Below are 27,974 nucleotides of genomic sequence, written 5' to 3' on the forward strand. Positions count from 1 at the left end.
TAAAAGAAAAGGGAAAGAAGACTTCTCTGGATTTGGGGAAAAGGAACAGTAGTTCGAATTATGAAGAGTTGCAATTGATGGAGAATTCTTCATATTTTGATAACAGCTCTGGTGTAGGAGGCCTCCGATGGGTGGGGTTTTGCTGCTCTTTGATGCTTGTGAACGGGTTCTGACCATGGCATTGTAGAATGAGGAAAGGGGCTGCTAGGTTTTTATTTTAGTTGGAGAGAAATTGTGAGGCGTAGGTTTGGCAAATATGGTCTCTGGAAGCAAATAAACCCAGCCTTATAATTACACTAAATCATATGGCCCCCTTGAATTTAAGAAAATAACAAAGCAGAAGTTGGACTTTTGACAAAAGCACATGACCCAGTTCCAGAATACCAAACTGCAGATTCCTCCCTCGTGAACATTTACAGAAAGCTAATTGGGACCTACAAGAGGAAGAAGACGATTGAACAGTAACATTAAAATAAACCTAAGCGAAAATCATAAAATAATTGCTAATTAAATATCTAAAAATCATAAAACTGAAATTTAAAACTAAAATTGGAAAACATAAACCGAAATAAAAAACAAATTTCTAGAAAATTAAAATTGCAGCATTAATCAAAATAAGATTGAAAGCTTGGGTTGCCTCCCAAGTAGCGCCTTTGTTTACTGTCATTGACTCGACGTAATGCCTTCATCTATTTATCCAAGATCTTTCAGCTCCACTTCTCCGATGTTTTCAACTGGCACTCCTTTGTAAAACAGTTTGAGTCTATGGCCATTAACTTGAAATACTTTTGATGTCGCTAAGCTCTGAATCTCTAGCTTCTTCGGAGTTTGCACCAGTTTCTCTTCTTGCTGCTCATTTAACTTGCTGGAGATGATCACTGGTAAGATTTTCCCATCTCCTAGGTACACATATTTAAGGTGATTTGGAAGAGGTTTCAGTTCCAGCTCTGGTACCTGCAAAATAGAAGGTAACAATTTTTCATTAGGCACTGGCAGCTCAATATAAAATAAATTACCTGTATTTTTCAGCTCTTTGAACTCATTCATCTTTGTCCCTGCATTCTGCACATCTGAAATTAATTTAAATTCATCTCTTTCTTTCAAAATATTTTTATGGTTAGCCACCTTTAACTCATCATCACCGTCAAGTATATCCTGCGCTAGAGAATCAATTAAATCAACTTAATACACAGGAAAATCCATATCAAAATATTTCATAGCATCATAAATATTAAATTGGACAACTTCACCATCAAACTCCATGGTCAGTGTGCCTTTGTGAACATCAATTTTCGTTTTAGCTGTTTTCAGAAAGGGTCTTCCTAGCAAAATAGGTGCAGATTGGTCATTATTTTCCATGTTAAGAACATAAAAATCAGCTGAAAAAATTAATTTATCATTAACCTGAACAAGAACATCTTCAATTAACCCCTTGGGATATATATTTGATTTATCGGCCAACTGAATAATTGTGCTAGTTTTTTCTAAAGGTCCAAGATTAAGAGCAAAATAAATAAAATATGACATTACATTAATGGATGCTCCTAAATCTATCATGGCTTTTTCAATTTTTGTGCCTCCTATTGTGCAAGAGATGCAAAACATACCTGGATCTTTGCATTTTTCAGGAAGATTTCTGTGAATTATGGCTGAAACATTTTCTCCTACCTTTATTTTTTCATACCTTTTGAGTTTTTGCTTTCTTTTCAATGTACACAGCTCTTTCAAAAATTTAGCATAGCGAGGCACTTGTTTTATTGCATCAAACAGTGAAATATTGACTTCATAGTTCCGAAAGGTGTCATATAAATCCGCATTGCTTTCGTACTTCAGTTTTAAAGCTTCAGGAAAAGGAGGAACAGGTTTGTATTCGTTGATAGGAGGATATTTACCTGTCGCTACCTTTTCGGAAGAATTATTTTCTGCTGCCAATTTTTCTCTGTTTTCTGCTGGCTGTGTTGGTGCAAGTTGTGCTTTAATTGGTATCTCCAGCTCCTTTCCACTCCTCAACATTATGACACTAACATTCTCCTTTGGGTTCATCACAGTTTGTGACGGTAGTTTGCTTGAATTTTGTGCTTCCAGCCTACTGATTGCATTAGCCATCTGGCTCATTTGATTTTCCAGATTTTGAATGTTGATTCTGGTTTCCTGTTGAAATTTCACAGTGTTAGTAGCCAAAGTTTTAACAATATCTTCAAGAGATGTACCTGAATCAGAATTTTGAGTTGGTTGCTGCTGTCTAGGAATATAGGGCTGCTGATACGGCTGAAAATTATTCAAAGGCTAATTCGCATTTGCATTCCCATAACGAAAATTAGGATGATCTCTCCAACCTGAGTTGTAGGTATTCGAATAAGGATTATAATTATGATTTCGCTGCTGCTGTCCTAAAAATTCTCCCACTGCATTAGCATGTTCAGAGCAGTCATCTTGAAGTGTTGGGCACATATCAGTTGGATGTCCTCCTATTGAACAGATTCCGCAAACTTTTGCCGCCTCTATTTTTCCTACAGCCATTTGACGTACAAGAGTAGTTAAATCATCAAGTCGTCTATCAAGAGAAGATACATTTACCTCATTGACACGCCGAGATGAATGGTCTAATATATTCCCAAATTGTTGTGAATTCGACGCCATATTTGCAATTAAATTTCGGGCTGCTTCAGGTGTTTTGTCATCCAATGCTCCACCACTCGCTGCATCAATCATATTTCTCTCATTTGATAGAAGTCCTTCGTAGAAATATTGAATAAGCAGCTGGTCACTAATTTGGTGATGTGGACAGCTTGCACAGAGTTTTTTAAAGCACTCCCAGTATTCGTATAAAGACTCTCCACTCTACTGCCGAATGCCACAGATTTCTTTCCTTATGCTGGCTACTCTTGATGCTGGAAAAAATTTCTGCAGAAATAGTCTTTTCATCTCATGCCAAGTGGTGATACTTCCAGCGGGTAGATAATACAACCAATCTTGCGCATCATCTTTCAAAGAAAATGGAAAAGCCCTCATCTTGATTTGTTCTTCGGTTACTCCATTTGGTTTCATTCCGGTGCATACCACATGAAATTCTTTCAAATGTTTATGAGGATCTTCACCTGCGGAACCACGAAAAATAGGTAAAAGATGGATTAGTCCAGATTTTAATTCGAAAGTGGTATTAACATCTAAATTCGGAAAAGTAATGCAGTGTGGTTGTTGATTCAAATTTGGAGCAGCAAGCTCTCTTAAAGTCTGATTTTCAGCCATGTTCTCCTCTGTTTCACAAGCAGATTTGTGTGCTTGCAGTCTCCTTTTTGTTTCCTTTCTCAGCCCTTTTGTCGTCTTTTCAATTTCTGGATCAAATTGTAAACTAGCTTGTTTCGAAGATCGCGTAACGAACATACAAATTAAAAACTCCCCGGCAACGACGCCAAAATTTGGTACGTGCTGTCGTTGACACCCAAATTAAATCCTAAATTCCTGCGACAAAAATGTAGTAAAGGAAAGTAGGGATCATTCCCTCGAAGAGCTTTGATTAGTATGCCGTCACAAATAATCAAAACAAAGAAATAAAGGGGGGGTTTTGAAGTGAATACAAATTATAATGGAAAACAATAAATAAAAATTCAGTAAAATAATTTAAAAGGAATAAATCGATTTAACAAACCTTGGTCTTCGGTCACATCCACCATTGGAACTACGATTGATCATTGAACCCAAAAATATCAAATTAATTATTCAAATATTCGTTGTGGTATTAAATTTACCCGTCCTTCCTTACGATTAGTTAACCAAAAACATGTATTCCAATTAACCCTTATTGATTAATAATTCGGATACGATCTCGAATTTAATTAAACAATAGCATTACGAATTAGAAAGACCAACGAAGCAAGACAACACAAACGTACGACGTTGTATTTAATCTAGTTGATTATTTTCCTAGGATTTAAAGTTTCTGACGCAACAAACGATAAACCTAGTTGCCACTTCAATTAGATGGATTGAACAATTACGGATTCAGCACCTAAACTAGCAATAGATTATATTAATTGATAAACTAATTGCGCACCTTAGAAATCAACCAACACAATCATGAAAAATAATTCAAAAAGATAACCAATACTCAAATAATTAAAAGATGCATTAAAGAACAAAAATAAATCTCACAATCATTGTAGTTCCATGGTTTCAGATCCCTTCAACCAAGATAAATTATTCAGCCACTGTAGACCATGTTTTTCTCTCTAATTCCCTAAGTACAATGGTTTTTATTCTCAAATAAAAATAAGAGTATATATATTATCTTCCTACTAAAAATCTGGAAATTGAAAGTCAATCTTAATCTCCTAATCCAATCAAGCAAAGTGATACATATCTTCCTAAAAAGAAAGCAAAAGATATGTATCTTTAATGTATATCTTTCCTCCAAAAATATTTTTCCTTATCTAGCTCAATTAATCCTCTTTTCCAGCTGGTGATTATCCCTTTCCTAGGAAGCCAATCTTAATATTTTATGGACTCTTGTAGCTGATCTGGGCGTTCAGATCTGTTTTCTGAATTCTGCTCTCATCTTTCACGTGCCCACGCCTAGTCTGCATTACGGAAATTCCAGATTAATAGATCTATTCCAGTTTTTCATCTTTTTGGGCCAACTTATTCCAAAATTGCTCAAAGCTTCCTAAATGCAAAAAGATAAGTAATTCCATTAGATTAAATTAAATTTCCACACAACATAAGGGAATTATAAATCAAAATAATCACAATTAATGGCGTTATCACTGCCCATCCCTTTTGTCTTCTATAAGAAAGTCCAGAAGTTGAACATAAGAACAGACGAACAGAGAATCGTGATAGCGACATTGCTCCAAAGCCATGATGTTCCTTAGAATGGTGTCTGTCTCGTGGAAAACGCTTAGTTCTGGCATTCTCAGCTCGCCTTGCTTAAATTCTATCTCGAGTGGGCATCTCTCTTTAGAAGCACATCTGAATTTCACTCCTGATTCTTGTAGCTTTGTGGCACAAGGTAAGTGGCGAAAAGTTGACTCCTTTCTTTCGAAATCTCCCACTAGAGCGGCTCTTTGCATATCGGTGAAATGTTCGAACCCATTTTTGAGCTTCTCTTCCTTGGGATCATCTGGAAAAAACATCTGATCACTGAAGAAGTTTAAACAAAGTTTCCTGAAGGACTCGCCATCGGGGACTAATAAACTGTATAATTTCTCGAGTAAAAAATATGGAAGTTGATTTTCCAGTAAAAGCAAGTCCAATTGTAAAGCAAACATTTCCGCTGATATATTTATGAAAAAGTCACTTTCATGTTCTCCATCATTCCTCATGAAGAGCTCTATGATAAAAATAGCATCACGTAGAATCATCCCAACATACGCATCACTGTCGAGCTTGCATTCCTCTGAATAATGGCTTCGTATCTCTTGCTCTTGGCTTCTGATGAAGGCTAAGACTTCCTCACGTTTCTTGCTCGTTGGTCGTTTGAAAAACTCTCTTACGTATTTCTCTTTTTGGTCTTCCATGTCTTTGAGATCTTCTCGGTCGTGGTGAAGAGGGCCGATTGAAACTATTTGAGGAGTGTAAGCCTCTTGCTTTCCTTTACGAATGCTTTTGGGGACTCTAAAAATACAAAACCGATCAGGATTGGGCTCCGAGTCTTCCGTCATGTCGATCGTGCAATCTCTGTGCACATCTTCACTGGACTTTATGTTAATCGAAGAACTCATCTCACTGTCCAAATTGTCTTACGTCCTATAGTTAAAAACATAACAGCCAATGATAAAATTGAACCTCAATCGGAGACTCAAAAACTCTCTTAGACCTTCAAAAGTCTAGACACCAACTAGATATAGACCCCCAAAATATATAGCATAATATATATATATATATATATATATATATATATATCTTGAAATTAATACCGTGCATCTTGTAGGAATTAATCCGACCAATTACTCATGAACAAATTAAGAACATGAATAAGTAGAGTAATTTGAACCTGAGTATTTTGGTCGGAAAATAAGAAATAAGAGCACTGTGGTTGAGAGCAGCAGCTTCCCGAGATCCTCCTCTCCAATATGCCTAGGAAGGAATATCAAAATAACTCAATGTTTCTGTTTTTCCTTTTTTTTTTTTTTAAATTTCCCCCTCCTCTTTTTTCCTACCTACTTTCTTTCTTCTCTTCCGTCGCTCTGAGCCTTTTTCTTTCTCTCAGTCTTTCTTGATTCTCCGCTGCCACAAAGGCCTAACGTAGCGGGCAGATCTCTGGCAATCCGGGACCAGCCTCGCTCCGGTAAGTATCATACTTCATAAATTTTTTAAAGGTAAAAAAAGTTATTTTAAGATAATTGACAAATTTTGTTTTTTGACCAGATTAAACATAATACAGTTTAGATTCGTATATTCAAGACTGACAGGTGTTTTTTAATTTCAAATAATTTTGCGTATCAGTATAAAAATCCTAAAATCAAATAAACATTTGATTAATTTTGGGTGGATGAAAATGAATAAATGATAAGAATATATCATAAAAATGACTAAACAAGTGGAATTGATGGGATATATTTATCATAAAAATGAATAAATGATGAAAATAAATAGCTTATATATGTAGCTATTCATGTACAACTTAAAGGAATATTTTTATCCTTTTTATATGCTTATAATGGGATGACTTTTCAAATCTGGCAACTATTAAGAAATCATTTCAGGCTCAGGTGTAGGCATTAAAGAGTAAAGAGTAAAGAACCTTCGTACAATCTCTAAAGGCAATGAACTAATAGAATCTAAAAAAACTTCTTCATTCATCCTCTGGGAATAATTCCTTATAGAACTCATTATCCAACTCATCAAAGAATGTTGTCCAGTCGTCTCTATGACTATTAGCAGGGTCTTCATCTGCACTTGAATTTGTATCAGTTTAAGTCTTGCTTACACTGCCATTATCAATTGTCGTTTGGTAAGAGGATTGTACTTGTTCTTTATCCTCTGCAAATAGCTCCCTATAAACTCATCGTCATTAAAGGAAACACTTGAACCTGTAGCAGTTTCAGACTTGCTTCTACAACCATCACCAACTACATGGAAAGAAGATTGTATTTGTTCTTCTTCGTTAAAAAGATCTACAAGGTCAACACAGTCAAAATCATTAGTCACACCAGGAAAAATCACTTCTACAAGAGATAAATTTGCTGCATTGTCTTCAATTACATCATTATCATTCATAGGTGTTGTGGCTTCCGATTCCACTTGTTCTTGATAATTTTGTGACTTGAAAAATTTGTTAGACCCAAGATTCTCATCAAAATGTTCAATTTCATGCAACTTCCTCCTTTTTTCCAAACCCCTTTTCTTTGCGGTCGATCTTTCTTTCGAATTCGACAGAGTACATATTCATCATGGCCCAATAAAGAATATTCATACATTATCCACCCTCCGTCATGTTCAAACCCTTTATGTTCGTATCTATATCTTTTTTTGGACCCGATTACGTTCCCATTAGTTCGAATTTCCTTAGCTGCATCCTCACCCTTGATGTTGAAATCGCAATCCTTGATGTTGAAATAACTGAACAATGATAAACCACCAAAAATCTTGTGGTGCAAGTAATGACCAATTAGTTCATCATCTTTTGGACGAAACTTTAAGCTGGGAAAAATTGTACTGAAGTTTTCTGGGAATTGCATGGAAGCTATGGAATCAAGATACGAAGGAAAGGATCGGATGGGGAGAACGGAAGAAGGCTGCAGGTGCTGGATGAGGAAAATTGAAAGCAGCATTTTCTGGGGAGAGAAGAGATTCAAAAAGGACAGCAGGATGCAGAAGGGAACTAATATTAGATGGAAGAGGAATCCCAATGGCCGCACGGAAAGCAACTGTAAAAGTCACTGCCATTGGCTTGCACAAAGAAGGAAAGGAGGCAGAAAGACTGAAACTAGATGTCAAAAACTGCTCTGCTGGAAAGGGCTTCCACTGCGGCTATCAAAACACAAAGAGAGAGGAATTGAGTTTCTCGAGAAAACGAAGCAGGGCTTTGCATGTGAGATTGAGTGAGTAACAGTGGCAGCTTGAATGGAATTTATAGAAAACGATTTCAGAAGGAAACTTGGAGAAGTGGGTATTAAACTTTCCTATTTGGCTTTACAAATATTTTGCTTATTTACAGGAAATTAAAACAGGAAAGAAATCTGAGTATACCTGGAGAATCTTGATTGCGAATCTGAAATCGGCGGGAACTTAAAACAGGAAACTTTCTATTTCTTGCTCTTATTTATTAGTATTATCCCGATTTTGTTGGCCTGCTAGATGACAGATGTTCTCATATTTCTTTTCTGTATTTCTTGTGCCTTTGATGCAAATTTTATTGTTCTTCATGCAAGGAGTTTCTTTTCTTTTGGAAACATGACTACCATTGTGACGGAGCATGCAGAGAGCTTAATTTCCGGGTACCACTTTTGGAACAGAACTCAAAGGAGCTCTTCATTTTGCTCAGCCATTTGCTCTTCAGGATTCTGTTGTTGGCTTGAAGAAATAGGAAAATTTTATACGAAATAAACACTCCACAGATTTGACATAATAAATCCTCGCTTACTGTAAATTACATGTCGGTAAATTGAATGACAGAACTTTGATTATTGGCCATTGGTTGAACCAGTATGCTTATAATATGTCAACAAATGGTATTTGGGTATCAGAGCACCCAAATTCCTATTACACTATTTGGCAACCACTTTGCAAGGGAGAGAACAGTGATTAAAATGAGTTTGCTAATTCTGAAATATTTTTGTAAATGCTTTCTGTGTTGCCAATTAACTTGGAGCCATAAATTTAATCATACAATGCTATATATTGGAAGCAAAAAGTAAACAAAAACTACAAAACTTTCGTAAAATATATTTAATCAAATGAATAAAATTGAATCTTTACACTTGAACAGTATTCTTACAATATATTTCAGTAACTAAAATGACATAAAATCTGATATTAGAAGCTTTGTACAATCTCCAAAGGCAATGAGCTTATCAGCTGTCCAGCCAAACTCATAAAATCAAAAAGATCTTCTTCATCCTTTACGAATAACTCCTTATAAAACTCATTTTCTAACTCATCGAAGAATGTTGGCCAGTCTTCTCCATTACTATTAGCAGGGTCTTCATCTACAGTTGAATTTGTATCATTTTCAATCTTGCTTACACTGTCATCATCAACTGTCATTTGGGAAGAGGATTGTACTTGTTCTTCATTCTCTAGGAATAGCTCCTTATAAAACTCTTCATTATTCAACTCAACATTTTCCAAATCATCTCCGCTTCTTTTAGAATCATTGCTTGCATCATAACATTTACCTCTATAGAATGGCATTCGAGAATTGGTTGCAAATAATGTTGTGGAGCTGCAGTATATCAACACTGAGGAGCAACCAGCAGTACTCTCACAAAAGCTATAATTGAAGCCAAATGATGGGTGTTGAAGCCCTTCCTTGAATTAAAGGGGGGAAATGTTGGATATTATTCAAGTGGTTTTTATTTACTGTTACTGTGATTTTTGATTTAGTATTTGTTGGATGTTAGTTCTTAATTAATTAAGGTAGAATAAGTCCAAGTAACGAGTTGTTTACTAAGTGTTTGTCAGAAAAATTAGGAAATTATGGATACGTCATGTAACAACCAGGTGGAGAATCTCTATTTAAACTCTTAATTATGGGCTAAGTTGAATCATCTTCAATTAAAAAAAATTACTAAAATCCCTACTTCCAAGTTTTACACTCCCGTACGATAAACTGGACCTTCTTCTGTTATGGACTTCCTTGTACTAAGTTGCATGGTTTATCAGTAGAACTTTTTGCTCTGGTATTGTATTGAAGAAGAGTATTCACTCGTCTTTTAATATTGTTTTTGTGGCCAGGAGGGAAAGAGAAGAAATCCAAGGCTTAGTCATATTTTTCTTAGTGGAACAAATGTAGATTGACCGACATGTTAAAGATCTGCAAAACCTAATTTTTCTTAGTGGAAACAATAAGAACTGACAAGAAGCTAGATAGCCTTATTTTGTGATCTTGTCATTTTAATTATTGAACTAAAAATGTAAACAAACACATATTATTATTAAGACAAGATGCTTGAAACTTAAAATTACTCTAATACAAGTAGATTTTGGATCTAACATATACAAGTATCACTTAAATTGTACGATTTGCCAGATAGAACATAAGGTTTGCACGATAGTAAGACGCAAGAGTATTAATGCTGCGAAACCTGCAGTGCCTCTGTTAAAATATGCTCTTCTCAGTTCTGCCTTGCCTCTGTTCCAGGGATTGTTATAATGTTTTTTGAGCTGTCTGCATATGATATGGTACGGTGATGGTTGTCTTGCAACTACAAGTTGATTAAGTTTGTTAAACATTATTGCCACTGAAGCATTGTCTCCCATATAATTGGAAATAATTCCATTTTTAACGAGCAAATCCACATCCTCTTTAGTATTGATAAGATAGTTCAACAGTTCAACATAACTGCAAAATTGAGCATCGTGTGGATAAAGACACTGCTCCAAAGCAATCATGTTTAAGAATAGACATTCAGTCTCGTCAGATACTAGTAGTTGTGGTATCTGCAACGCATGGATGTTTAAAAATGGGATCAGATACCTTTCAATTCTTATATCAATTAAGCTCTCTTCTTCAGGTATACACTTAAACTTTATCCCTGAGTCATGTAGCTTTGTTGCACAAGGTAAATCATTAACCACTATTTTATCTGATATTGGGTGGCATTGGAGTCGACTAATTCTTCTCCAATCTGTGAAATGTTTAACTCCCAAATTGGGGGTTAAAGGACAAAATTTTACATCCATAAAATGGCCAAAGAAATCAACAGCAAGGTCCATGAAGGTAGGTACGTCAAGGCCAGAAAAGGCCAACTTGTAAATTTCATCAAGGACAAAATATGGAAGTTGATTTTCAAATAATTGCAAGTCGGTCCCTAAACTATAGCTTACTGGCACTGTATCTAGTAATATGTCACTTCTATTTTCAATTCTCCCTCTTAAGAAGATCTCTATGATGAAGATAGAATCATATAAAATCATCCTAACAAACTCAAGACTCTCAAGTGGAGATATTTCTGTATAACAAGTACGAATTTCATTTTCATTGTTTTTGATGAAACTTATAGTCTCATCTATTTTCTCTGTTGTTGTTCGTTGAAAAAACCTTTTCACATACTGTTTCTTTTTTTTTTCCATGTCAGCTAATTCTGGTTTGCCATAGTGGAGAGGACCAATTGAAATTAACTGAGGAGTGTAGAGTTTTTCATTTACTCTACGAATCGTTACAGGCACCCTGTAAATACAGCACTGGCCAGGAACAGATCGGGACTCCAGGCTTTTATCAATTTCAATTCGCAACTCTTCGACCAGATCGTCTCGTTTAAAGGCAGCAGTCCTCTCCACGTTCATTGTTCTGAAGTCAAAGTTGGATATATAACAATAATCAATAACAATCAACTGACAATTAACCTTCAGAAGAAAATTAGGTTGCATGCATGAGGTAAATATTTTCTTTTCTATAAATAGCTTGCAGAATAATACACAATCTCTCATAAATCGCTTGAAATGTACATTAAATTAAATTATGTTGATATAGTTGCCTAGGAACGAATATCAAAATAACGTAATATTTCTGTTTTATTTTTAAGTTTCTCCTCCTCTTTTTTTCCTGCCTACTTTCCTTCTTCTCTTTGATCTCTAGCAATCTAGGGCCATCCTCGCTCCGGTAAATATCATACTTATTTGTTAATAAGGATTAGATCTGTAATTTGTTTTTTATATTTATTTTGTTATTTTCTTTAAAAATATATTATAGAGATATTTTATATTTATTTTATATATTTATATTATATTTTAAAAATTATAATTTAATTAATTTTTTAATATATATATATATATATATATATATATATATATATATATATATATATATATATATATATATATATATATAAATGATTTCAATATAATAAAAAAGAATGATTTTAAAAGGTTCTAATTATGATAGTCGAATCGTGTATTAAAATTTTAATTTTTATTATATATTGTATTATATAATATATTTTTTAATAAATAAAATAGTAAAATATTAGAAAATTATATTTGATACGTCATTATTTTGATAAAAATAAAAAATATTCATAACATTTTAAAATATTTTATATATACCCTTATTGCACTATCATTTTCTCTAAAAAATGTATTGATTTGTATCGATAATATATATTATATAAAAAGATACATATTATATTATATAATATATTTATTATATTATATTAATTCAATATATCTTATTATATATATCATTTTTTATATATATTATATCGTATTATAAAATATTGATAATTATGATTGAAATTATAATATAAATAAAATCAATTTTTTTTAATTTGATTTAATTTATTTTAAAAAAAATTTAAATATTTTTTTAATTTGATTTATAAAATCTCTCTAAACGCATCAAATCAAATCAATATTACTTTTAACGATAAAATTTCAATTTCATCATAGAATGATTATTTTAAGAGACGAAATCCAAAAACTTAGGATTCATTTTTTGAAGTAATTTTAGTTTCGTCTCAAAATGATAATTTTATGGATAAAATTTTAATTTCATTCTAAAATAATTACTTTTAGGGATAAAATTCCAATTTTTTCCTAAAATGATTATTTGAGGGGACGATTTAAAACATAGGATATCACAAAAAAATTGTATATGCTCATATGTATAATATAAAGCTGTTGCATGTGGCCTGTAACAAGTTTCAAGAAAGGCTATCCATGTGGCATTTGATTTTTGGCCAAAACGCTATTTTGAACTCAAGTTTTAACTCAATCTAAAAACTACACTAATGACAGAAAAAAATCTAAACATTTATCCACCTTAAACTTTTGTTAAAATTGTCATTAAATATAGGGATAAAACTGTTATTTAATGATAATATTGAAAAATATATAATTTTATCTTATTTCTTTCCTCAGATTTTGAAAATTCATATTCACTTCAAACCTTAACTTTGAAAAAGTGACTTTTTTTTTTCAAATCCCTAGGTTTTTTCTTCACCCCTTCCTTTAGCTGTCACTAAACGCCTTGAACTTTGTTGGACGACAAGTGTCGTTCATTCTTGTCATCCAGATCTAAATGACGCTCATCACTCATGTTTAAACGATAAAGCGTCATCCTTGGACGATAGTCGTTGTCTAGAGATTGTCTTTTGGATGACAATGATATCTTCGTCCACCGCAAGGGCCACTGTTTGCCAAAGGAATTAGTCAAATTTTAGGTTTGATATCCTAAGGGGGAAAAGTGAATTTTTCAAAATTTAATTCTAAAAAAAAATTGTTAGTTTTTCAAACCAAAGGGAAAAAATGAGATATAATTTTAATTATTTTAATATTATTAATAAAATAATAATTTTACTACTTAACCCTAACAGAAAATTTACGGGTGTGTCCTAACAAACTAAAACTTAGATGAGTATTAAAATTTTTCATTTAACGCAAATATATATTTGTCATTTCACCAAAACTTGGGTGGGAAATAGTCCTTTGGCCTTGATCTTTCATCTTAGAATTTAGACAAACTTCACAAATTACCTATTATGTATAAGCCAAAGTGTTTGTGCACCTAAATAGTTGAGGGGTCGAGATGGCCTTCCAGTTCCAGAGAGCTTCCTTCTTCTCAGATATCAAAGGTTGCAGAGATTTATTATTATTTGTGGTTTTTTTTATTAAGTAAATAATTTTTTCATAGTTCACAAACATGAAAGAGATTTGATCCTGCGTCTTCTATTTAAAAGTTTCCTCTTTGATAATGTCTTTTGTCTCTTCTTCCTCGGCGTAAGGGATTAAAAGATGCTAATTCCTTTTTTTAAGCTGTTCAACTATCAAAGGAATAAGAATGAACTTCAAGAATCCATATCCCTCTTCATAAATTATTTGCAAAGAATAACTTGAAAACGAGCAAAGAGCATTCATTAATTGATAATTATGTATCTTTCTAATCATGCACAGCTTCCTTTATTATAAGGGAAATTATAAAAACTAGGCAAAATTAAAGGGGTCTAAGCGAAATTGCCCAAAAAATTCAGGTTTAAGCAAAAATGCCCAGGTTTTGTGAAATGACGAAACTGCCCCCATATATAAACACAGCAAATTTTCACTGTGCAATTCAAAGAAAATTCGAATTTTTTCCACATCCCACGGCGAACGTCATTTCCGCCGATTTTCTTGCTTTCCGGCAACCGAAAATGGAAAATAATGTTATCACATCTCCCGTAATCTTGTTTGGATCAAGTTATTGCTCATATTTTTGAGATTTGATTGAGATTTTTCGGTTTGAAATTTTAGGGTTTACAGTTTAAACAATGCTTAAAATGTTTTGTTTATTGGTTGTTTTTGTTGAATTAATTGAGGGGTTTTGTGTTATACAACGTGTAGATTCGATTTATGTGAAAATCGGAGGCTGAAACGACCAAAATTTGGCCGAAAATGACTGCCGAAGAGATCGGCAGTCCGATGTGGGAACAATGGTTCCTACGTCAAAATCATGCATCCCACGTTCAGCCAAATTTAGGGGGGTAAATTAGCTTTTTAAAACTATTGGGGAGTCGTGGGAGACTCCTTAGCCCACGTCGGGTTTTTTTGAAATTTGTCACATCAACGTGAGTTTGGCAAAATTACGAAAATGTCCCTATATATAAACACAGCCAAATTTCTTATTTCCCATGTTAATATTTGCGAATTTACTGTGCATTTCTTCCAAATTTCAAAACTTTTCACGTCACCACGTTCATCCCACGACCGATCAGATTTCCGTCGATTTTCTTGATTTTCGGCATCCGCAAATGGCAAAAAAGGTTAGTATATCTCTCGTAATCTTGTTTGGATCAAGTTATTGCTCATATTATTGAGATTTGATTGAGATTTTTCGGTTTGAAATTTTAGGGTTTACGGTTTGAACAATGCTTAAAATGTTTTGATTCTTGGTTGTTTTTGTTAAATTAATTGAAGGGTTTTGTGTTATACAACGTGTAGATTCGATTTATGTGAAAATCAGAGGCTGAAACGACCAAAATTTGGCCGAAAATGACTGCCGAAGAGATCGGAAAGTCCGACGTGGGAACAATGTTTCCCACGTCAAAATCGTGCATCCCACGTTCAACCAAGATTGGCTGTTTTTAGGGGGGTAAAGTAGCTTTTTTAAAATATTGGGAAGCCGGTGAAATTCCTTAGAACACAGTGGACCTGTTTAGAGTTGGAGTTTTCATGAGGGGGTAAATTGAGAATTTTCTTATCTAGGATTTTTGATTGTGTAGTTTTCGAATTTTATATCCGTTTTTTCTGTTCTAGGGTTTTTCAACTTTTAGAATTCGAATTTCAATTCCGTTTTTTTCCAATTTCACTGTTTTACGAGATATGGACTCGTATTTCTCAGATTTCCGAAGGATTTTTCGATTATTCCTATTTTAGGGTTTTTCAACTTTTAGAATTCGAATTTCAATTCCATTTTTTCGGATTTCACCGTTTTACGAGATATGGACTCTTATTTTTCAGATTTCCGAAGGATTTTTCGATTGTTGCCATTCTAGGGTATTTCAACTTTTAGAATTCGAATTTCAGTTCCATTTTTTCGAATTTAACCATTTTACGAGATATGGACTCGTATTTTCCAGATTTTCGAAGGATTTTTTGATAGTTACCATTCTAGAGTTTTTCAACTTTTAGTATTCGAATTTCAATTCCGTTTTTTCGAATTTTACTGTTTTACGATACATCGACTCGCATTTTTCAGATTTCCAAAGGATTTTTCGATTGTTGCCATTCTATACTATTTCAACTTTTAGAATTTGAATTTCAGTTCCATTTTTTCGAATTTAACCGTTTTACGAGATATGGACTCCTATTTTCCAGATTTCTAAAGGATTTTTCGATTGTGGCCATTCTAGAGTTTTTCAACTTTTAGAATTCGAATTTCAATTACGTTTTTTTCGAATTTCACCGTTTTACGATATATCGACTCGTATTTTTCATATTTACAAAGAATTTTTCGATTGTTGCCATTCTAGGGTTTTTCAACTTTTAGAATTCGAATTTCAATTCCGTTTTTTCCAATTTCACCGTTTTACGAGATATGGACTCGTATTTTTCAGATTTTCGAAGGATTTTTTGATTGTTCCCATTCTAGGGTTTTTCAACTTTTAGAATTCGAATTTTAATTTCGTTTTTTCAGATTTCACCGTTTTCGAGATATGGACTCGTATTTTTCAGATTTCTGAAGGATTTTTCGAATGTTGCCATTCTAGGGTATTTCAACTTTTAGAATTCGAATTTCAGTTCATTTTTTCAAATTTAACCGTTTTACGAGATATGGACTCATATTTTCCAGATTTCTGAAGGATTTTTCGATTGTTGCCATTCTAGAGTTTTTCAACGTTTAGGATTTGAATTTGAATTTCGTTTTTTCAAATTTCACCATTTTACGAGATATCGATTCGTATTTTTCATATTTACGAAGAATTTTTCGATTCTTGCCATTCTAGTGTTTTTCAACTTTTAGAATTCGAATTTCAATTCCGTTTATTCCAATTTCACCGTTTTACGAGATATGGACTCGTATTTTTCAGATTTTCGAAGGATTTTTTGATTGTTCCCATTCTAGGGTTTTTCAACTTTTAGAATTCGAATTTTAATTTCGTTTTTTCAGATTTCACCGTTTTCGAGATATGGACTCGTATTTTTCAGATTTCTGAAGGATTTTTCGAATGTTGCCATTCTAGGGTATTTCAACTTTTAGAATTCGAATTTCAGTCCATTTTTTCAAATTTAACCGTTTTACGAGATATGGACTCGTATTTTCCAGATTTCTGAAGGATTTTTTGATTGTTGCCATTCTAGAGTTTTTCAACGTTTAGGATTTGAATTTGAATTTCGTTTTTTCAAATTTCACCATTTTACGAGATATCGATTCGTATTTTTCAGATTTCTGAAATATTTTTTGATTGTTCCCATTCTAGGGTTTTTCAACTTTTAGAATTCGAATTTCAATTCCGTTTTTTCAAATTTCACTGTTTTACGAGATATGAACTCATATTTTTCAGATTTTCGAATGATTTTTCGATTGTTGCCATTCTAGGGTTTTTCAACTTTTAGAATTCGAATTTTAATTTCGTTTTTTCAGATTTCACCGTTTTCGAGATATGGACTCGTATTTTTCAGATTTCTGAAGGATTTTTCGAATGTTGCCATTCTAGGGTATTTCAACTTTTAGAATTCGAATTTCAGTCCATTTTTTCAAATTTAACCGTTTTACGAGATATGGACTCGTATTTTCCAGATTTCTGAAGGATTTTTCGATTGTTGCCATTCTAGAGTTTTTCAACGTTTAGGATTTGAATTTGAATTTCGTTTTTTCAAATTTCACCATTTTACGAGATATCGATTCGTATTTTTCAGATTTCCGAAATATTTTTTGATTGTTCCCATTCTAGGGTTTTTCAACTTTTAGAATTCGAATTTCAATTCCGTTTATTCCAATTTCACCGTTTTACGAGATATGGACTCGTATTTTTCAGATTTTCGAAGGATTTTTTGATTGTTCCCATTCTAGGGTTTTTCAACTTTTAGAATTCGAATTTTAATTTCATTTTTTCAGATTTCACCGTTTTCGAGATATGGACTCGTATTTTTCAGATTTTTGAAGGATTTTTCGAATGTTGCCATTCTAGGGTATTTCAACTTTTAGAATTCGAATTTCAGTCCATTTTTTCAAATTTAACCGTTTTACGAGATATGGACTCGTATTTTCCAGATTTCTGAAGGATTTTTCGATTGTTGCCATTCTAGAGTTTTTCAACGTTTAGGATTTGAATTTGAATTTCGTTTTTTCAAATTTCACCATTTTACGAGATATCGATTCGTATTTTTCAGATTTCTGAAATATTTTTTGATTGTTCCCATTCTAGGGTTTTTCAACTGTTAGAATTCGAATTTCAATTTCGTTTTTTCAAATTTCACTGTTTTACGAGATATGAACTCATATTTTTCAGATTTTCGAATGATTTTTCGATTGTTGCCATTCTAGGGTTTTTCAACTTTTAGAATTCAAATTTCAATTCTGTTTTTTCGAATTTCACCGTTTCAGGATATATCAACTCATATTTTCTTATTTTCGATCGATTTTTCGATTGTTAACCTTCTACAGTTTTTCAACTTATAGAAATCAAATTTAATTGCAGTTTTTTCGAATTTCACCTTTTTTGGCTATATCGACTCGTATTTTCTAGATTTTCGATCGATTTTTCGTTTCTTAACATCCTAGGGTAGTTGAACGTGTATAATTCGAATTTCATTTTCATTTTTTAGAATTACACCGTTATCAGGCAGTTAAATCTTGTTTTTTAAGTTTTGTCATTTCCTATTTGATTATTTGGTATTTTTCATCTTTTTATGTGTTTTCCACGTATACATTTGTTTACATATTTGTTTTTACTCATTTCTAACGAATTTTTTACATTGTTTCAGGATATTTCTCGCAAAAGAAGACGGGTTGACAGCGAGCTGCAAATCCTCGACGAGTCCAGACACTTTCGGGCAGAGGCGATATGTCGTGCACAACGTGCCGCATTATCTCGAATTACTACTACATTGACCCCACATCAGCTACGACTATTTGGGAGGACATGTTTCGGGTATCTCTTTCGTTTACTCGAAACCAAATTCTCCAGGATGTTGGTTCATGCGTTTCTACTCCGACAGCTACATCGACCCTCTGTCAGAGACGAGTTTTGGTTCAGGGTTAGTGGGGTTGATGCGAGATTTAGTTCGTTCGAGTTTGCACTAGTGACAAGTCTATCGTTTAGTCGACAAACTGATGTCTCTTTATATATGCCTCGCTCTTTCGGACATAGGATCAGAGATACTTACTTTCGAGGTTTTTCGACGGTGCAGTATCACGACTTAGAGCATATTTTCTTGTCGAGGCCATGGGGGGATGACGATATTGACGTTGTCAAGATGGCCTTGTTGTATATTCTTCACATTGTTTTGTTGGGAAATGATCGACGAAAGAAGGTGTCCACGGATTACTTCTAGTTAGTTGATCATTTGGACTGGTTTAATTCCTACCCGTGGGGTGTTACTGTGTGGTAGATGACATACGATTCTATGTCACAGGCGAGTGAGAGAGTCTGTTCCTGACGGATGCCGAAAATCTGTAAATACGACCTTTACAGATTTTCGTTCGCATTTCAGGTAAGTTTTATATTATCATTTATATATATTAATTGACAAAAATATAAATTGATTTATTTACATCGTAAATGATTATATTACAGTTTTGGATATATGAGACTCTAGAGATGTTACATGATTGGATTGACCTTGTCGATCTCTATTCGTCCCCCCGGATGTTGAGGTGGCGTACGCGAGACGTCCTTAGTTGGACTCATATAGGGCGTATTTTCCCCGAGAGTCGTCTACCTCTATGCGTAGACGATTAGCGGCGCAGTTGTATTTTCACTGTATCGATTAGCTCACAGATGTATATTTATCGTTCTTCCTATGTTTAGATGTATATATTTATTGTTTAGTCGTTTACTTGTATGTGTATGATATACTTTATTTGTGGTTATATATTGATATGTATTGTATTTGATTTTATTTTTTAAATAATCTTGTCATGAAAAAACAATAAAAACGTATGATTACTCAAACATTTACACACTTGAAACAATTAGAGGAAATAAAGTAATACTGAAATAACTCATACGAAACACTAAATTTATTATATCAAATGACAATACATTTACACGTTTGAAACAATAATAAAAATACATCGGTTACATAAAACTGAAGTACAACAATGAAAAATCATATAACAAACAAAATTGAGTATAAGCATGTCAAGATCTTGTTCCTTTACCTTTTGTAGATGAACGCTGCGGGGCGGAGCTCGGGACCGGTGCTGGGGATTTACATTGGGTTCGTGTATGCCCCGGTTCATGGCAACGACTGCAAATCCTCGGTGTAACAATTTCTCCTTGCGATGGACGTCGATTTCTATTGGATGGACGACCTGGACGACGACTATTGAGGACGGGGGGCAAAATAACTCTGTCTTCCGGTGAGTGTAACCAATCACATTGATTTCCAAGAGGATTGATCGGTTCCTGATATATTGCATGGTAAATATCGGTCCGAAAGAATGGATGAACCCATGCGTGCACATTCGTGAGTCTCATATGTCGTGCAACGACAATGGCATGCTTGCACGAAATACGTGAAAGCTGAAGCTTTCTACACGTGCAAGACATGTCACCAAAGTCCACAATACCCATGAATCCACCAAATCCAACAACCTGATACCGAGTAGGTGTAATCGGTCGAACATCCAGACTTGTAGACTTTGATAGACGATTACTGATCTTATCTTCCGCCCAAGGGGTGAGAAAGTTATGACATTCATCTGTAATTTGAAACAAATATTAAGAACACATTTGGTAATATGATTAATAAAGTGAAAAAAAGTACATGAGACAACTTTTAATTAATATTGATTTGATACTTACTTGCATGGGTTCTCCTCTCGTAAAACCATCGTTGCATGGTACCACGAATAAACTCCAAAAGCATAGTTATAGGTAGACCCCGTGCATGTCTGACAAGGGCATTAAATGACTCAGCAATATTTGTGGTCATGATGTTGTATTGATGTCCTGGAAAGTATGCTCTACTCCAATGCTCAAATCTGACATCCCGTAGATAAGCTCTAGTTTGGGGGTTCATTGAGTCAAGGGATTGCATCATCGAACCAAATTCAGATTCTGTGTATGATTTTGCGGCTTTCCAATATGCACCAGCAACCTGTAAAATAGTAATAAATATGAAAATTCAGTATAAGCAAAATGTATGAAAATGATAAACTGGTATAAATTTAAATACTTGTTTACACTATACCTTTGAGTCTCGTTTATACTTTGCCCGCATGTTACACAGAAGATGATGACAACAACATCCATGGTGGACATCTGGAAAGACTTCAGCCATTGTCGAGTAGATAGCATGATATCGATCTGAGATTATTGCAAACTCAGAGAGGTCGGGGATGCATTCTTTAATTCTCATAAGAAACCAACACCACGTGTCGTGATCTTCTTTTTTGCCGACACCGAAACCAATAGGATATATCTGATTATTACCATCAAGAGCCACCGCAATAAATAAATGCCCCAGATATCGACCTTTAAGAAAAGCAGCGTCAATACAAATAACAGGGCGAAGATATTCTCTGAATGCACGAACAGAACATCCTAATGCCATGAAAAAATTTGTAAACCGATGGTCATCATCTGTTTCAATAGCAGTAACGGTGCCCAGATTAGTACGTTGTAGATTGTAGCAATAATCTGGTAAAAGCATAAATGATTCCTCCGGTGAACCCTTCAATGAATTGATAGCCCAATTTCTTGCCCGCCAAGCCTGTGAGTAGGAAATATCAATTTTATATCGATCGGCGATGTCCACAATTATTTCTTTAGGCCGATAAATTCGATCAATCATCACAAACTTTGATCTCATTAATTGACCTAAAGCTCAGGCACCAGCTTGTCTGTGATGTGGCATAATTTGATCAACTAAACATGTATGGGTAGGATTCATAGAGTTGATCCCCCACACATCACTGACAGTGGACTTGGTTGCATGTATATACCACTTACAATTTTCAGTCTTGCACTTAATTTCCCACCGTTTCTTGTCAGACTTTTTGACACCAAATTGAAATCCTTTAAGTAAGGTGAATTGTGTCACGACGTCTTTCAATTGGACTTTATTATGAAAAATATCACCAATCTTGACACCATTCTCCTCTCGGATTGATCTGAAACCACTTGATGATGCTGATGGCTGTGGAGGAAAATCAGGAAGCCACCTAAATGGATCAGTGGGGACATTGTCAAAAAATGGCCCAGAATAATTTCCACCACCTGAAGTAGGATCTTCAAGCTGTAAACTATCCATACCCTCGGTAACTGATGCCATATACTCAGGCTCTACATCTTCTGAAGGAATGTCGGACATATCATTTCCATCAAAGTCACCCCAATAGGGAACTATATCTTTTTCTCCATGAGCCCATGAGTTTGCAATATACAACAGGTCATTACTGAAATCAATCAACTTTTCCAAATCATATTCTTTTTCGACCCAACTACTTTCTTTTTCATCTTTATCTTCATCTTCTTCTTTCTGCCCTTCAATTGGGGTACATGTAACAAAAACAGGAATACATTCCTGAAAGTACTGGGACATATCAAGAAGACCCTGGACATCTTCATCATTTTGGATCTGGATGGGACAGTCGAGCTCAATTTTTCTTGGCTTCATTGATACTTGAATGTAGTTTTTCATTGGATCAATACTGCAAGACTCCGTCAAAAACTCAATAAATCCCTCGAATGTTGTTCCATAAGGGATTTTAATCAATTGTTTGGCTCCTCCAACATATTTCATTGTGTTGTTGCGATCTTGAATCCATTCTCCCTGGTAACGAACCGATGCATAACCATCCATTTTAATTATCAATCCTACAATGACAAGTTTTTGAAGATAATTATTCATTTATAATAAAAAAAATCAATAATAACTATGTAAATCAGTCGTACAATTATTAATAATTAAAAAAACTCCTCATATTTTTCTAATATTTTATGTATCCCCCTATAATTATTTAACAATTTATATAACACTTTCGTATGTTATCTTATATCAAAATGCATCTATCTGTTTGTAACGTTCCATTTAAAACGTTTTTATAATATCTATACTTTGAAATAGATATTCAAATTCTATACTTTGAAATACTTTAAAATATCAATAATAAAAAATTTCTTCAGAAATCTGAAAAATACTAGTGGATATATCCTAAAACAGTGAAATTAAAAAAAACAGAACTGAAATTTGAATCCTAAAAGTTGAAATACCATAGAATGACAACAATCAAAAAATTCTTCAGAAATCTGAAAAATACGAATCGATATATCTTAAAGCGATGAGATTCGAAATAACAAAACTGAAATTCGGAATCTAAAAGTTGAAATACTCTAGTATGACAACAATCGAAAAATTCTCCATAAATCTGAAAAATGTGCATTGATATATCCTAAAGCGGTGAAACTCGAAAAAACCTATAATTTCAATTATAATGCGCCTACAATGTTTAATATGAAAATGCGCCCTAATTTTAATAACATTTCATTTGACCCCTCAATTATCTCTTTCTTTATTTAACACCCTTGTATGTTGTCTTGTATCAAATCAATACCTATCTATTTTTAACATGTTATATAAATCCTGTATATATTGTAAAATATCTAAAACCCCCATAACAATGTAAAATAACCAAAAACCCCCGTATTTATCCTAAATTACTTTAACCCCCCATACTTGTCAAAGATTACATTTAACCCCCATATTATGACATAAAACTAGACTTAACAAATAAAATTAAGTTTTAGGCTAAGATTGGCATAAATACCTTTTTTTGATGAATAGTATTTTTTCGAATCGAATTCAAAAATACGAACTTCTTTAGTCCGAACGAATCCTTACTAATTGATGTTGAAAAAAAAGTGAAAGTGAGAGTGAGTGTTTGAGTGATATGAGAAGTGTGTGTAAATAAAATGAGTGAGGAGGGTTTATATAGATGAGGGGAAGGGTAATTTTGACATTTTAGAAAAAGTAATGAAATAAATAAATAAACATGAAAATGCTTTTACAATGTTAAATATCCAAAAACCCCCATATTTATCTAAAATTACATTTAAACCCCCATACTTGTCAAACATTATATTTAACCCCCATATTATGACATAAAAACTAGACTTAACAAATAAAATTAAGTTTTAGGCTAAGATTGGCATAAATACCTTTTTTTGATGAATAGTATTTTTTCGAATCGAATTCAGAAATATGAACTTCTTTTGTCCGAACGAATCCCTACTAATTAATGTTGAAAAAAAATGAAAGTGAGAGTGAGTGTTTGAGTGATATGAGAAGTGTGTGTAAATAAAATGAGTGAGGAATGTTTATATAGATGAGGGGAAGGGTAATTTTAACATTTTAGAAAAAGTAATGAAATAAATAAATATATATGAAAATGCCTTTACAATGTGAAATATCCAAAAACCTCCCATATTTATCTAAAATTACATTTAACCCCCCATACTTGTCAAACATTGTATTTAACCCTCATATTATGACATAAAAACTAGACTTAACAAATAAAATTAAGTTTTAGGCTAAGATTGACATAAATACTTTTTTTGATGAATATTATTTTTTCGAGTCGAATTCAAAAATACGAACTTCTTTCGTCCGAACGAATCCCTACTAATTGATGTTGAAAAAAAAATGAAAGTGAGAGTGAGTGCTTGAGTGATATGAGAAGTATGTGTAAATGAAATGAGTGAGGAGGGTTTATATAGATGAGGGGAAGGGTAATTTTGATATTTTAGAAAAAGTTTGAAATAAATAAATAAATATGAAAATGCCTTTACAATGTAAAATATCTAAAAACCCCCCATATTTATCTAAAATTATTTTAACCCTCTATAGTGAGTGAGGAGAGTTATATAAATGAAGGGAAGGGTAATTTTGATATTTTAGAAAAAGTTTGAAATAAATAAATAAATATCAAAATGTCTTTATAATGTAAAATATTTAAAAACCCCTCATATTTATCTAAAATTACATTTAACCCCCATAGTGAGTGGGAGAGTTATGTAAATATGAAGGGAAGGGTAATTTAGGTATTCAAAAAAACTCATAGGTATTTTTTTTTTTTAAACAGTGATTTTGGGTATTTTAGCTTGGAAATAGTGATTTTGGGCATTTTTGTTTAATGGGAGGGCATTTTGGCCATTTTTTAAAATTTCCCTTATTATAATGCTAGTGTCCAGACCACTCACCGGTGATCCCCTCTCTCTCTTCACGTCAAAGCCCCGCAGCTTTGGCTCCCTCAAAATCACTATTGTTACTGAAATTAAGACCAAGTTTCTCGATGACAGTCTGCAGAATGTAACTGTGAAACAAGCATAAATATCTCCGAAATGGGCGATGCCACTTCAAATTAAGGGTATACTCGAACCAAACTAATTCAGCTTGAATAGATGTTTTCAAATTGAATTCAAGCTGATGTTCCAGTTCTACAGTATAGTATTTGACAGATTTTTCTAATAAATTTTGATTCTTTTCAGAGTTAAAAAGTGGGAAAATGTTTTATTTTACTTCACTTGGGAAGCTTATAAAATTTTATGCAGTAATGTTCTTTTATGGCTGCTAGCTCTTCATATTGCACAGACGCTCAAAATCAAGGGCAGACATGAAACCCAATATGAAGGTGTCGACCAACTGATGATCAGATCAAATATATCGAAGTCTGATTTTTGAAGATACGTTACAAAGCAAAAAATGTTGCAGTACAATTACAGAGAGAAGTATTATTAAACGCCAACTTAGAACACTCCATCTAATACAAAATTATAATAAAAACATGTTCCAAGTTTGAAGGCTCTGCCCCTTGCACCCCGTATACGCCAACGCGAGGACTTATAGGCTAATCGGTCGCCAATTCCAATATTTTGTTGGCATTTAAAAAAATGTTAATAAAAATGTTAAACACCTGGCCGAAAGTTACATGGGAGTGATTGTGACTCCTTTCTTGCCTTTTATACGAATCCCGGTAGTTGAGAACGTATGTTCCTCATCTTTTGTTTTATCATGCGCTTTAATTCAGCTTCCTTTGCAGATATCTTCACTAAATCCTCGTCAGTAACGAGATTGTCCAACGTTACTCATAAAAAACATACTGATTTCCCCTGCTGCCGGTAACTCTGCCATGATCACAAAATCGAGCTGAAAATAAAGTTGTATGAAGATCCATATCATTAATGGAACCACTCATTTCCAAATTCATTGTCCCGATAACAAAAGACAAAGTAGTCACTGACAAGAGAAAGAAGATGGCTTTTTCAAACATAAATGATAACATTACACCCACAGATATTGGTCGGTTTATAAACTACTAATTAAAATCAATTACATAGTTTACTTCATAGAAGACATGAATTGCATGAGCTTGAGCAACGAGAATCCGGCCGCTGTAACAGTGGCTGTGCCTCGCCAAAGGTTCTTTAAGTAGACACTTTTTAACGTTGCCTTTGTATGGTTCCAAGGATTATTGTAGTGTGCCTTCAATTCCATGCCAGTCTTATAATAACACGATTTACTTCTATGAATTTCTAAGCTAAGTCTGTTAAACAGATTCACTACAGAAATATTGTCCCCATACGATTCTTAATAATCTCTTTACTAACAAGCAAATCGACATCTTTTTCAGTATTAATCAGATAATCCATCAGCCTCACGTAATTGCAAACTCGAGTATCCGATGGGTAGTGACACTGCTCCAAAGCCATTATGTTTCGAAGCAAACGTTCAGTTCCATAATCAGCCACAACCAAATGAGGTATTTGCAGTTCATGAACTTCAAACCATGGAATCAGCCGCTTTCGCTTCTCAAATCTTATGTCAAGCAACGATGTTCCTGCAATGCCCTTTAACTTCACCCCCGACTCGCGCAACTTCACTGCACAAGGCAAATCTGAAATGAATCCCTGCTCTAAATTCTTTCTCCGGGGGAAGTTTTTAAAAAGGGTGCTTCTTCTCAAGTCGGTGAAATGTTTAACCACAATCTCAGCTGGTAAGGTATTGGATAAATATAAGAATTTATGACAAAGTTCCCGGAAAGTTGGGGTTTCGAAAGCTAAACTGTATAGCTCCTCCAGGGCAAAGAATGGAAGTTGATTTTCGAGTAGTTGCAGGTCCATCCTTAGAGCAAATCTAGTTGTTGGTATCTTCAACAGAAAGTCATCACTTCCATCGTTATGGTAGCTTCTGAGGAAGAGCTCGAGAATGAAGACAGCGTCGTGTTCAACCATGGTTGTAAACTCAAGACTCTCCATTTTAATTATATCTCCATAACACTTTCGAATTCGTTGTTCGTTGTTTTTGATGAAGCTTAGAAGTTCGTTCCATTTCTCTTTCGTTATTCGCTGAAGAAAACTTTTCTTGTATGTGGCTTTCTGTCTTTCCATAAAAGCTAGTTCTTCTGTGCCCCGGTGAAGAGGACCTATTGAAACTAATCGAGGAGAGTAGGCTTCTTCGTTTATTCTACGGATGCATTTAGGAACCCTGCAAATATAACACTCAACAGCAAGCTCAGGATCTAAATACTGCTCTGCAGTTATATCAATTAGCAAGTCCTTGCTCTGGTCCTCATCTTTAATGGGAGCTGTACCAGTACTCATCTTCAAACCCATATTCCTAAAAACAAAGAAGACTAGGATTAAGATCGACTGTAATCCATATTGAACAACAAGGACGGAGCCAAGGACAGTGAAATACATATGGTATGGGTAATGCATTTGACATATATATTAAAGAAAAATGTTAAAACTTAGGGTCAAGTGACGCCCCTTGCCCCCTCTCTCCATCCCTATTGAACAATTAAAACATAGAAAAAAAAAAAAAAGGAATCTATTCCATCCAATCTGAACCTCTTGGTGAAGAAAAATAAATAAAACGAGGTTTCTAGCAACCAATGATCACACGGAAATCAGAGAGAACATAAGCGACTATATAAGAACCTAAATATTTGGGCAGGAGATGAAGAAATAATGTTGTGGTTGAGAGCAACAGTTTCCCCAGATCTTCCTCTCTAATATGGTGAAAGCTCACAAGGATTTGTTGCTTCTGGCATCTCTCTGCGTACGAAGACTAAAGCAATGTGAAACAGGCGTCACATGCTTTCTAATCCTCCTCGGCCTATGCAAAAAATTCCCATTTTAAATGGCCGATCGTCTATTTCCCACCCAAAT

At 34.0% G+C, this 27,974-nt stretch overlaps 1 protein-coding gene, 1 non-coding gene and 1 pseudogene across 2 annotated transcripts; 1 reads left to right on the plus strand and 2 right to left on the minus strand.

Annotated features, from left to right (window-relative positions):
* Nucleotides 1–2,770: 2,770 nt before the first annotated feature.
* LOC123209850 lies at nt 2,771–2,877 on the plus strand. Its single transcript, XR_006501157.1, has one exon. It is a non-coding gene; the product is annotated as a small nucleolar RNA R71 (small nucleolar RNA).
* Nucleotides 2,878–4,760: 1,883 nt separating this feature from the next.
* LOC123208729 (UPF0481 protein At3g47200-like) lies at nt 4,761–5,660 on the minus strand. Its single transcript, XM_044626246.1, has one exon. It carries the CDS (start codon nt 5,658–5,660, stop codon nt 4,761–4,763), a length of 900 nt encoding a protein of 299 aa, XP_044482181.1.
* Nucleotides 5,661–25,962: 20,302 nt separating this feature from the next.
* LOC123207420 lies at nt 25,963–27,917 on the minus strand (annotated as a pseudogene).
* Between the last annotated feature and the right edge of the window lie 57 nt (nt 27,918–27,974).

This window comes from Mangifera indica, chromosome 2, assembly GCF_011075055.1.
Source record: "Mangifera indica cultivar Alphonso chromosome 2, CATAS_Mindica_2.1, whole genome shotgun sequence".
NCBI classification, from domain to species: Eukaryota; Viridiplantae; Streptophyta; class Magnoliopsida; order Sapindales; family Anacardiaceae; genus Mangifera; species Mangifera indica.

Bases quoted from the DNA above. Each gene is read 5' to 3' on its own strand.
- LOC123208729 (XM_044626246.1), bottom strand. From the start codon at position 5,660: ATGACGGAAGACTCGGAGCCCAATCCTGATCGGTTTTGTATTTTTAGA.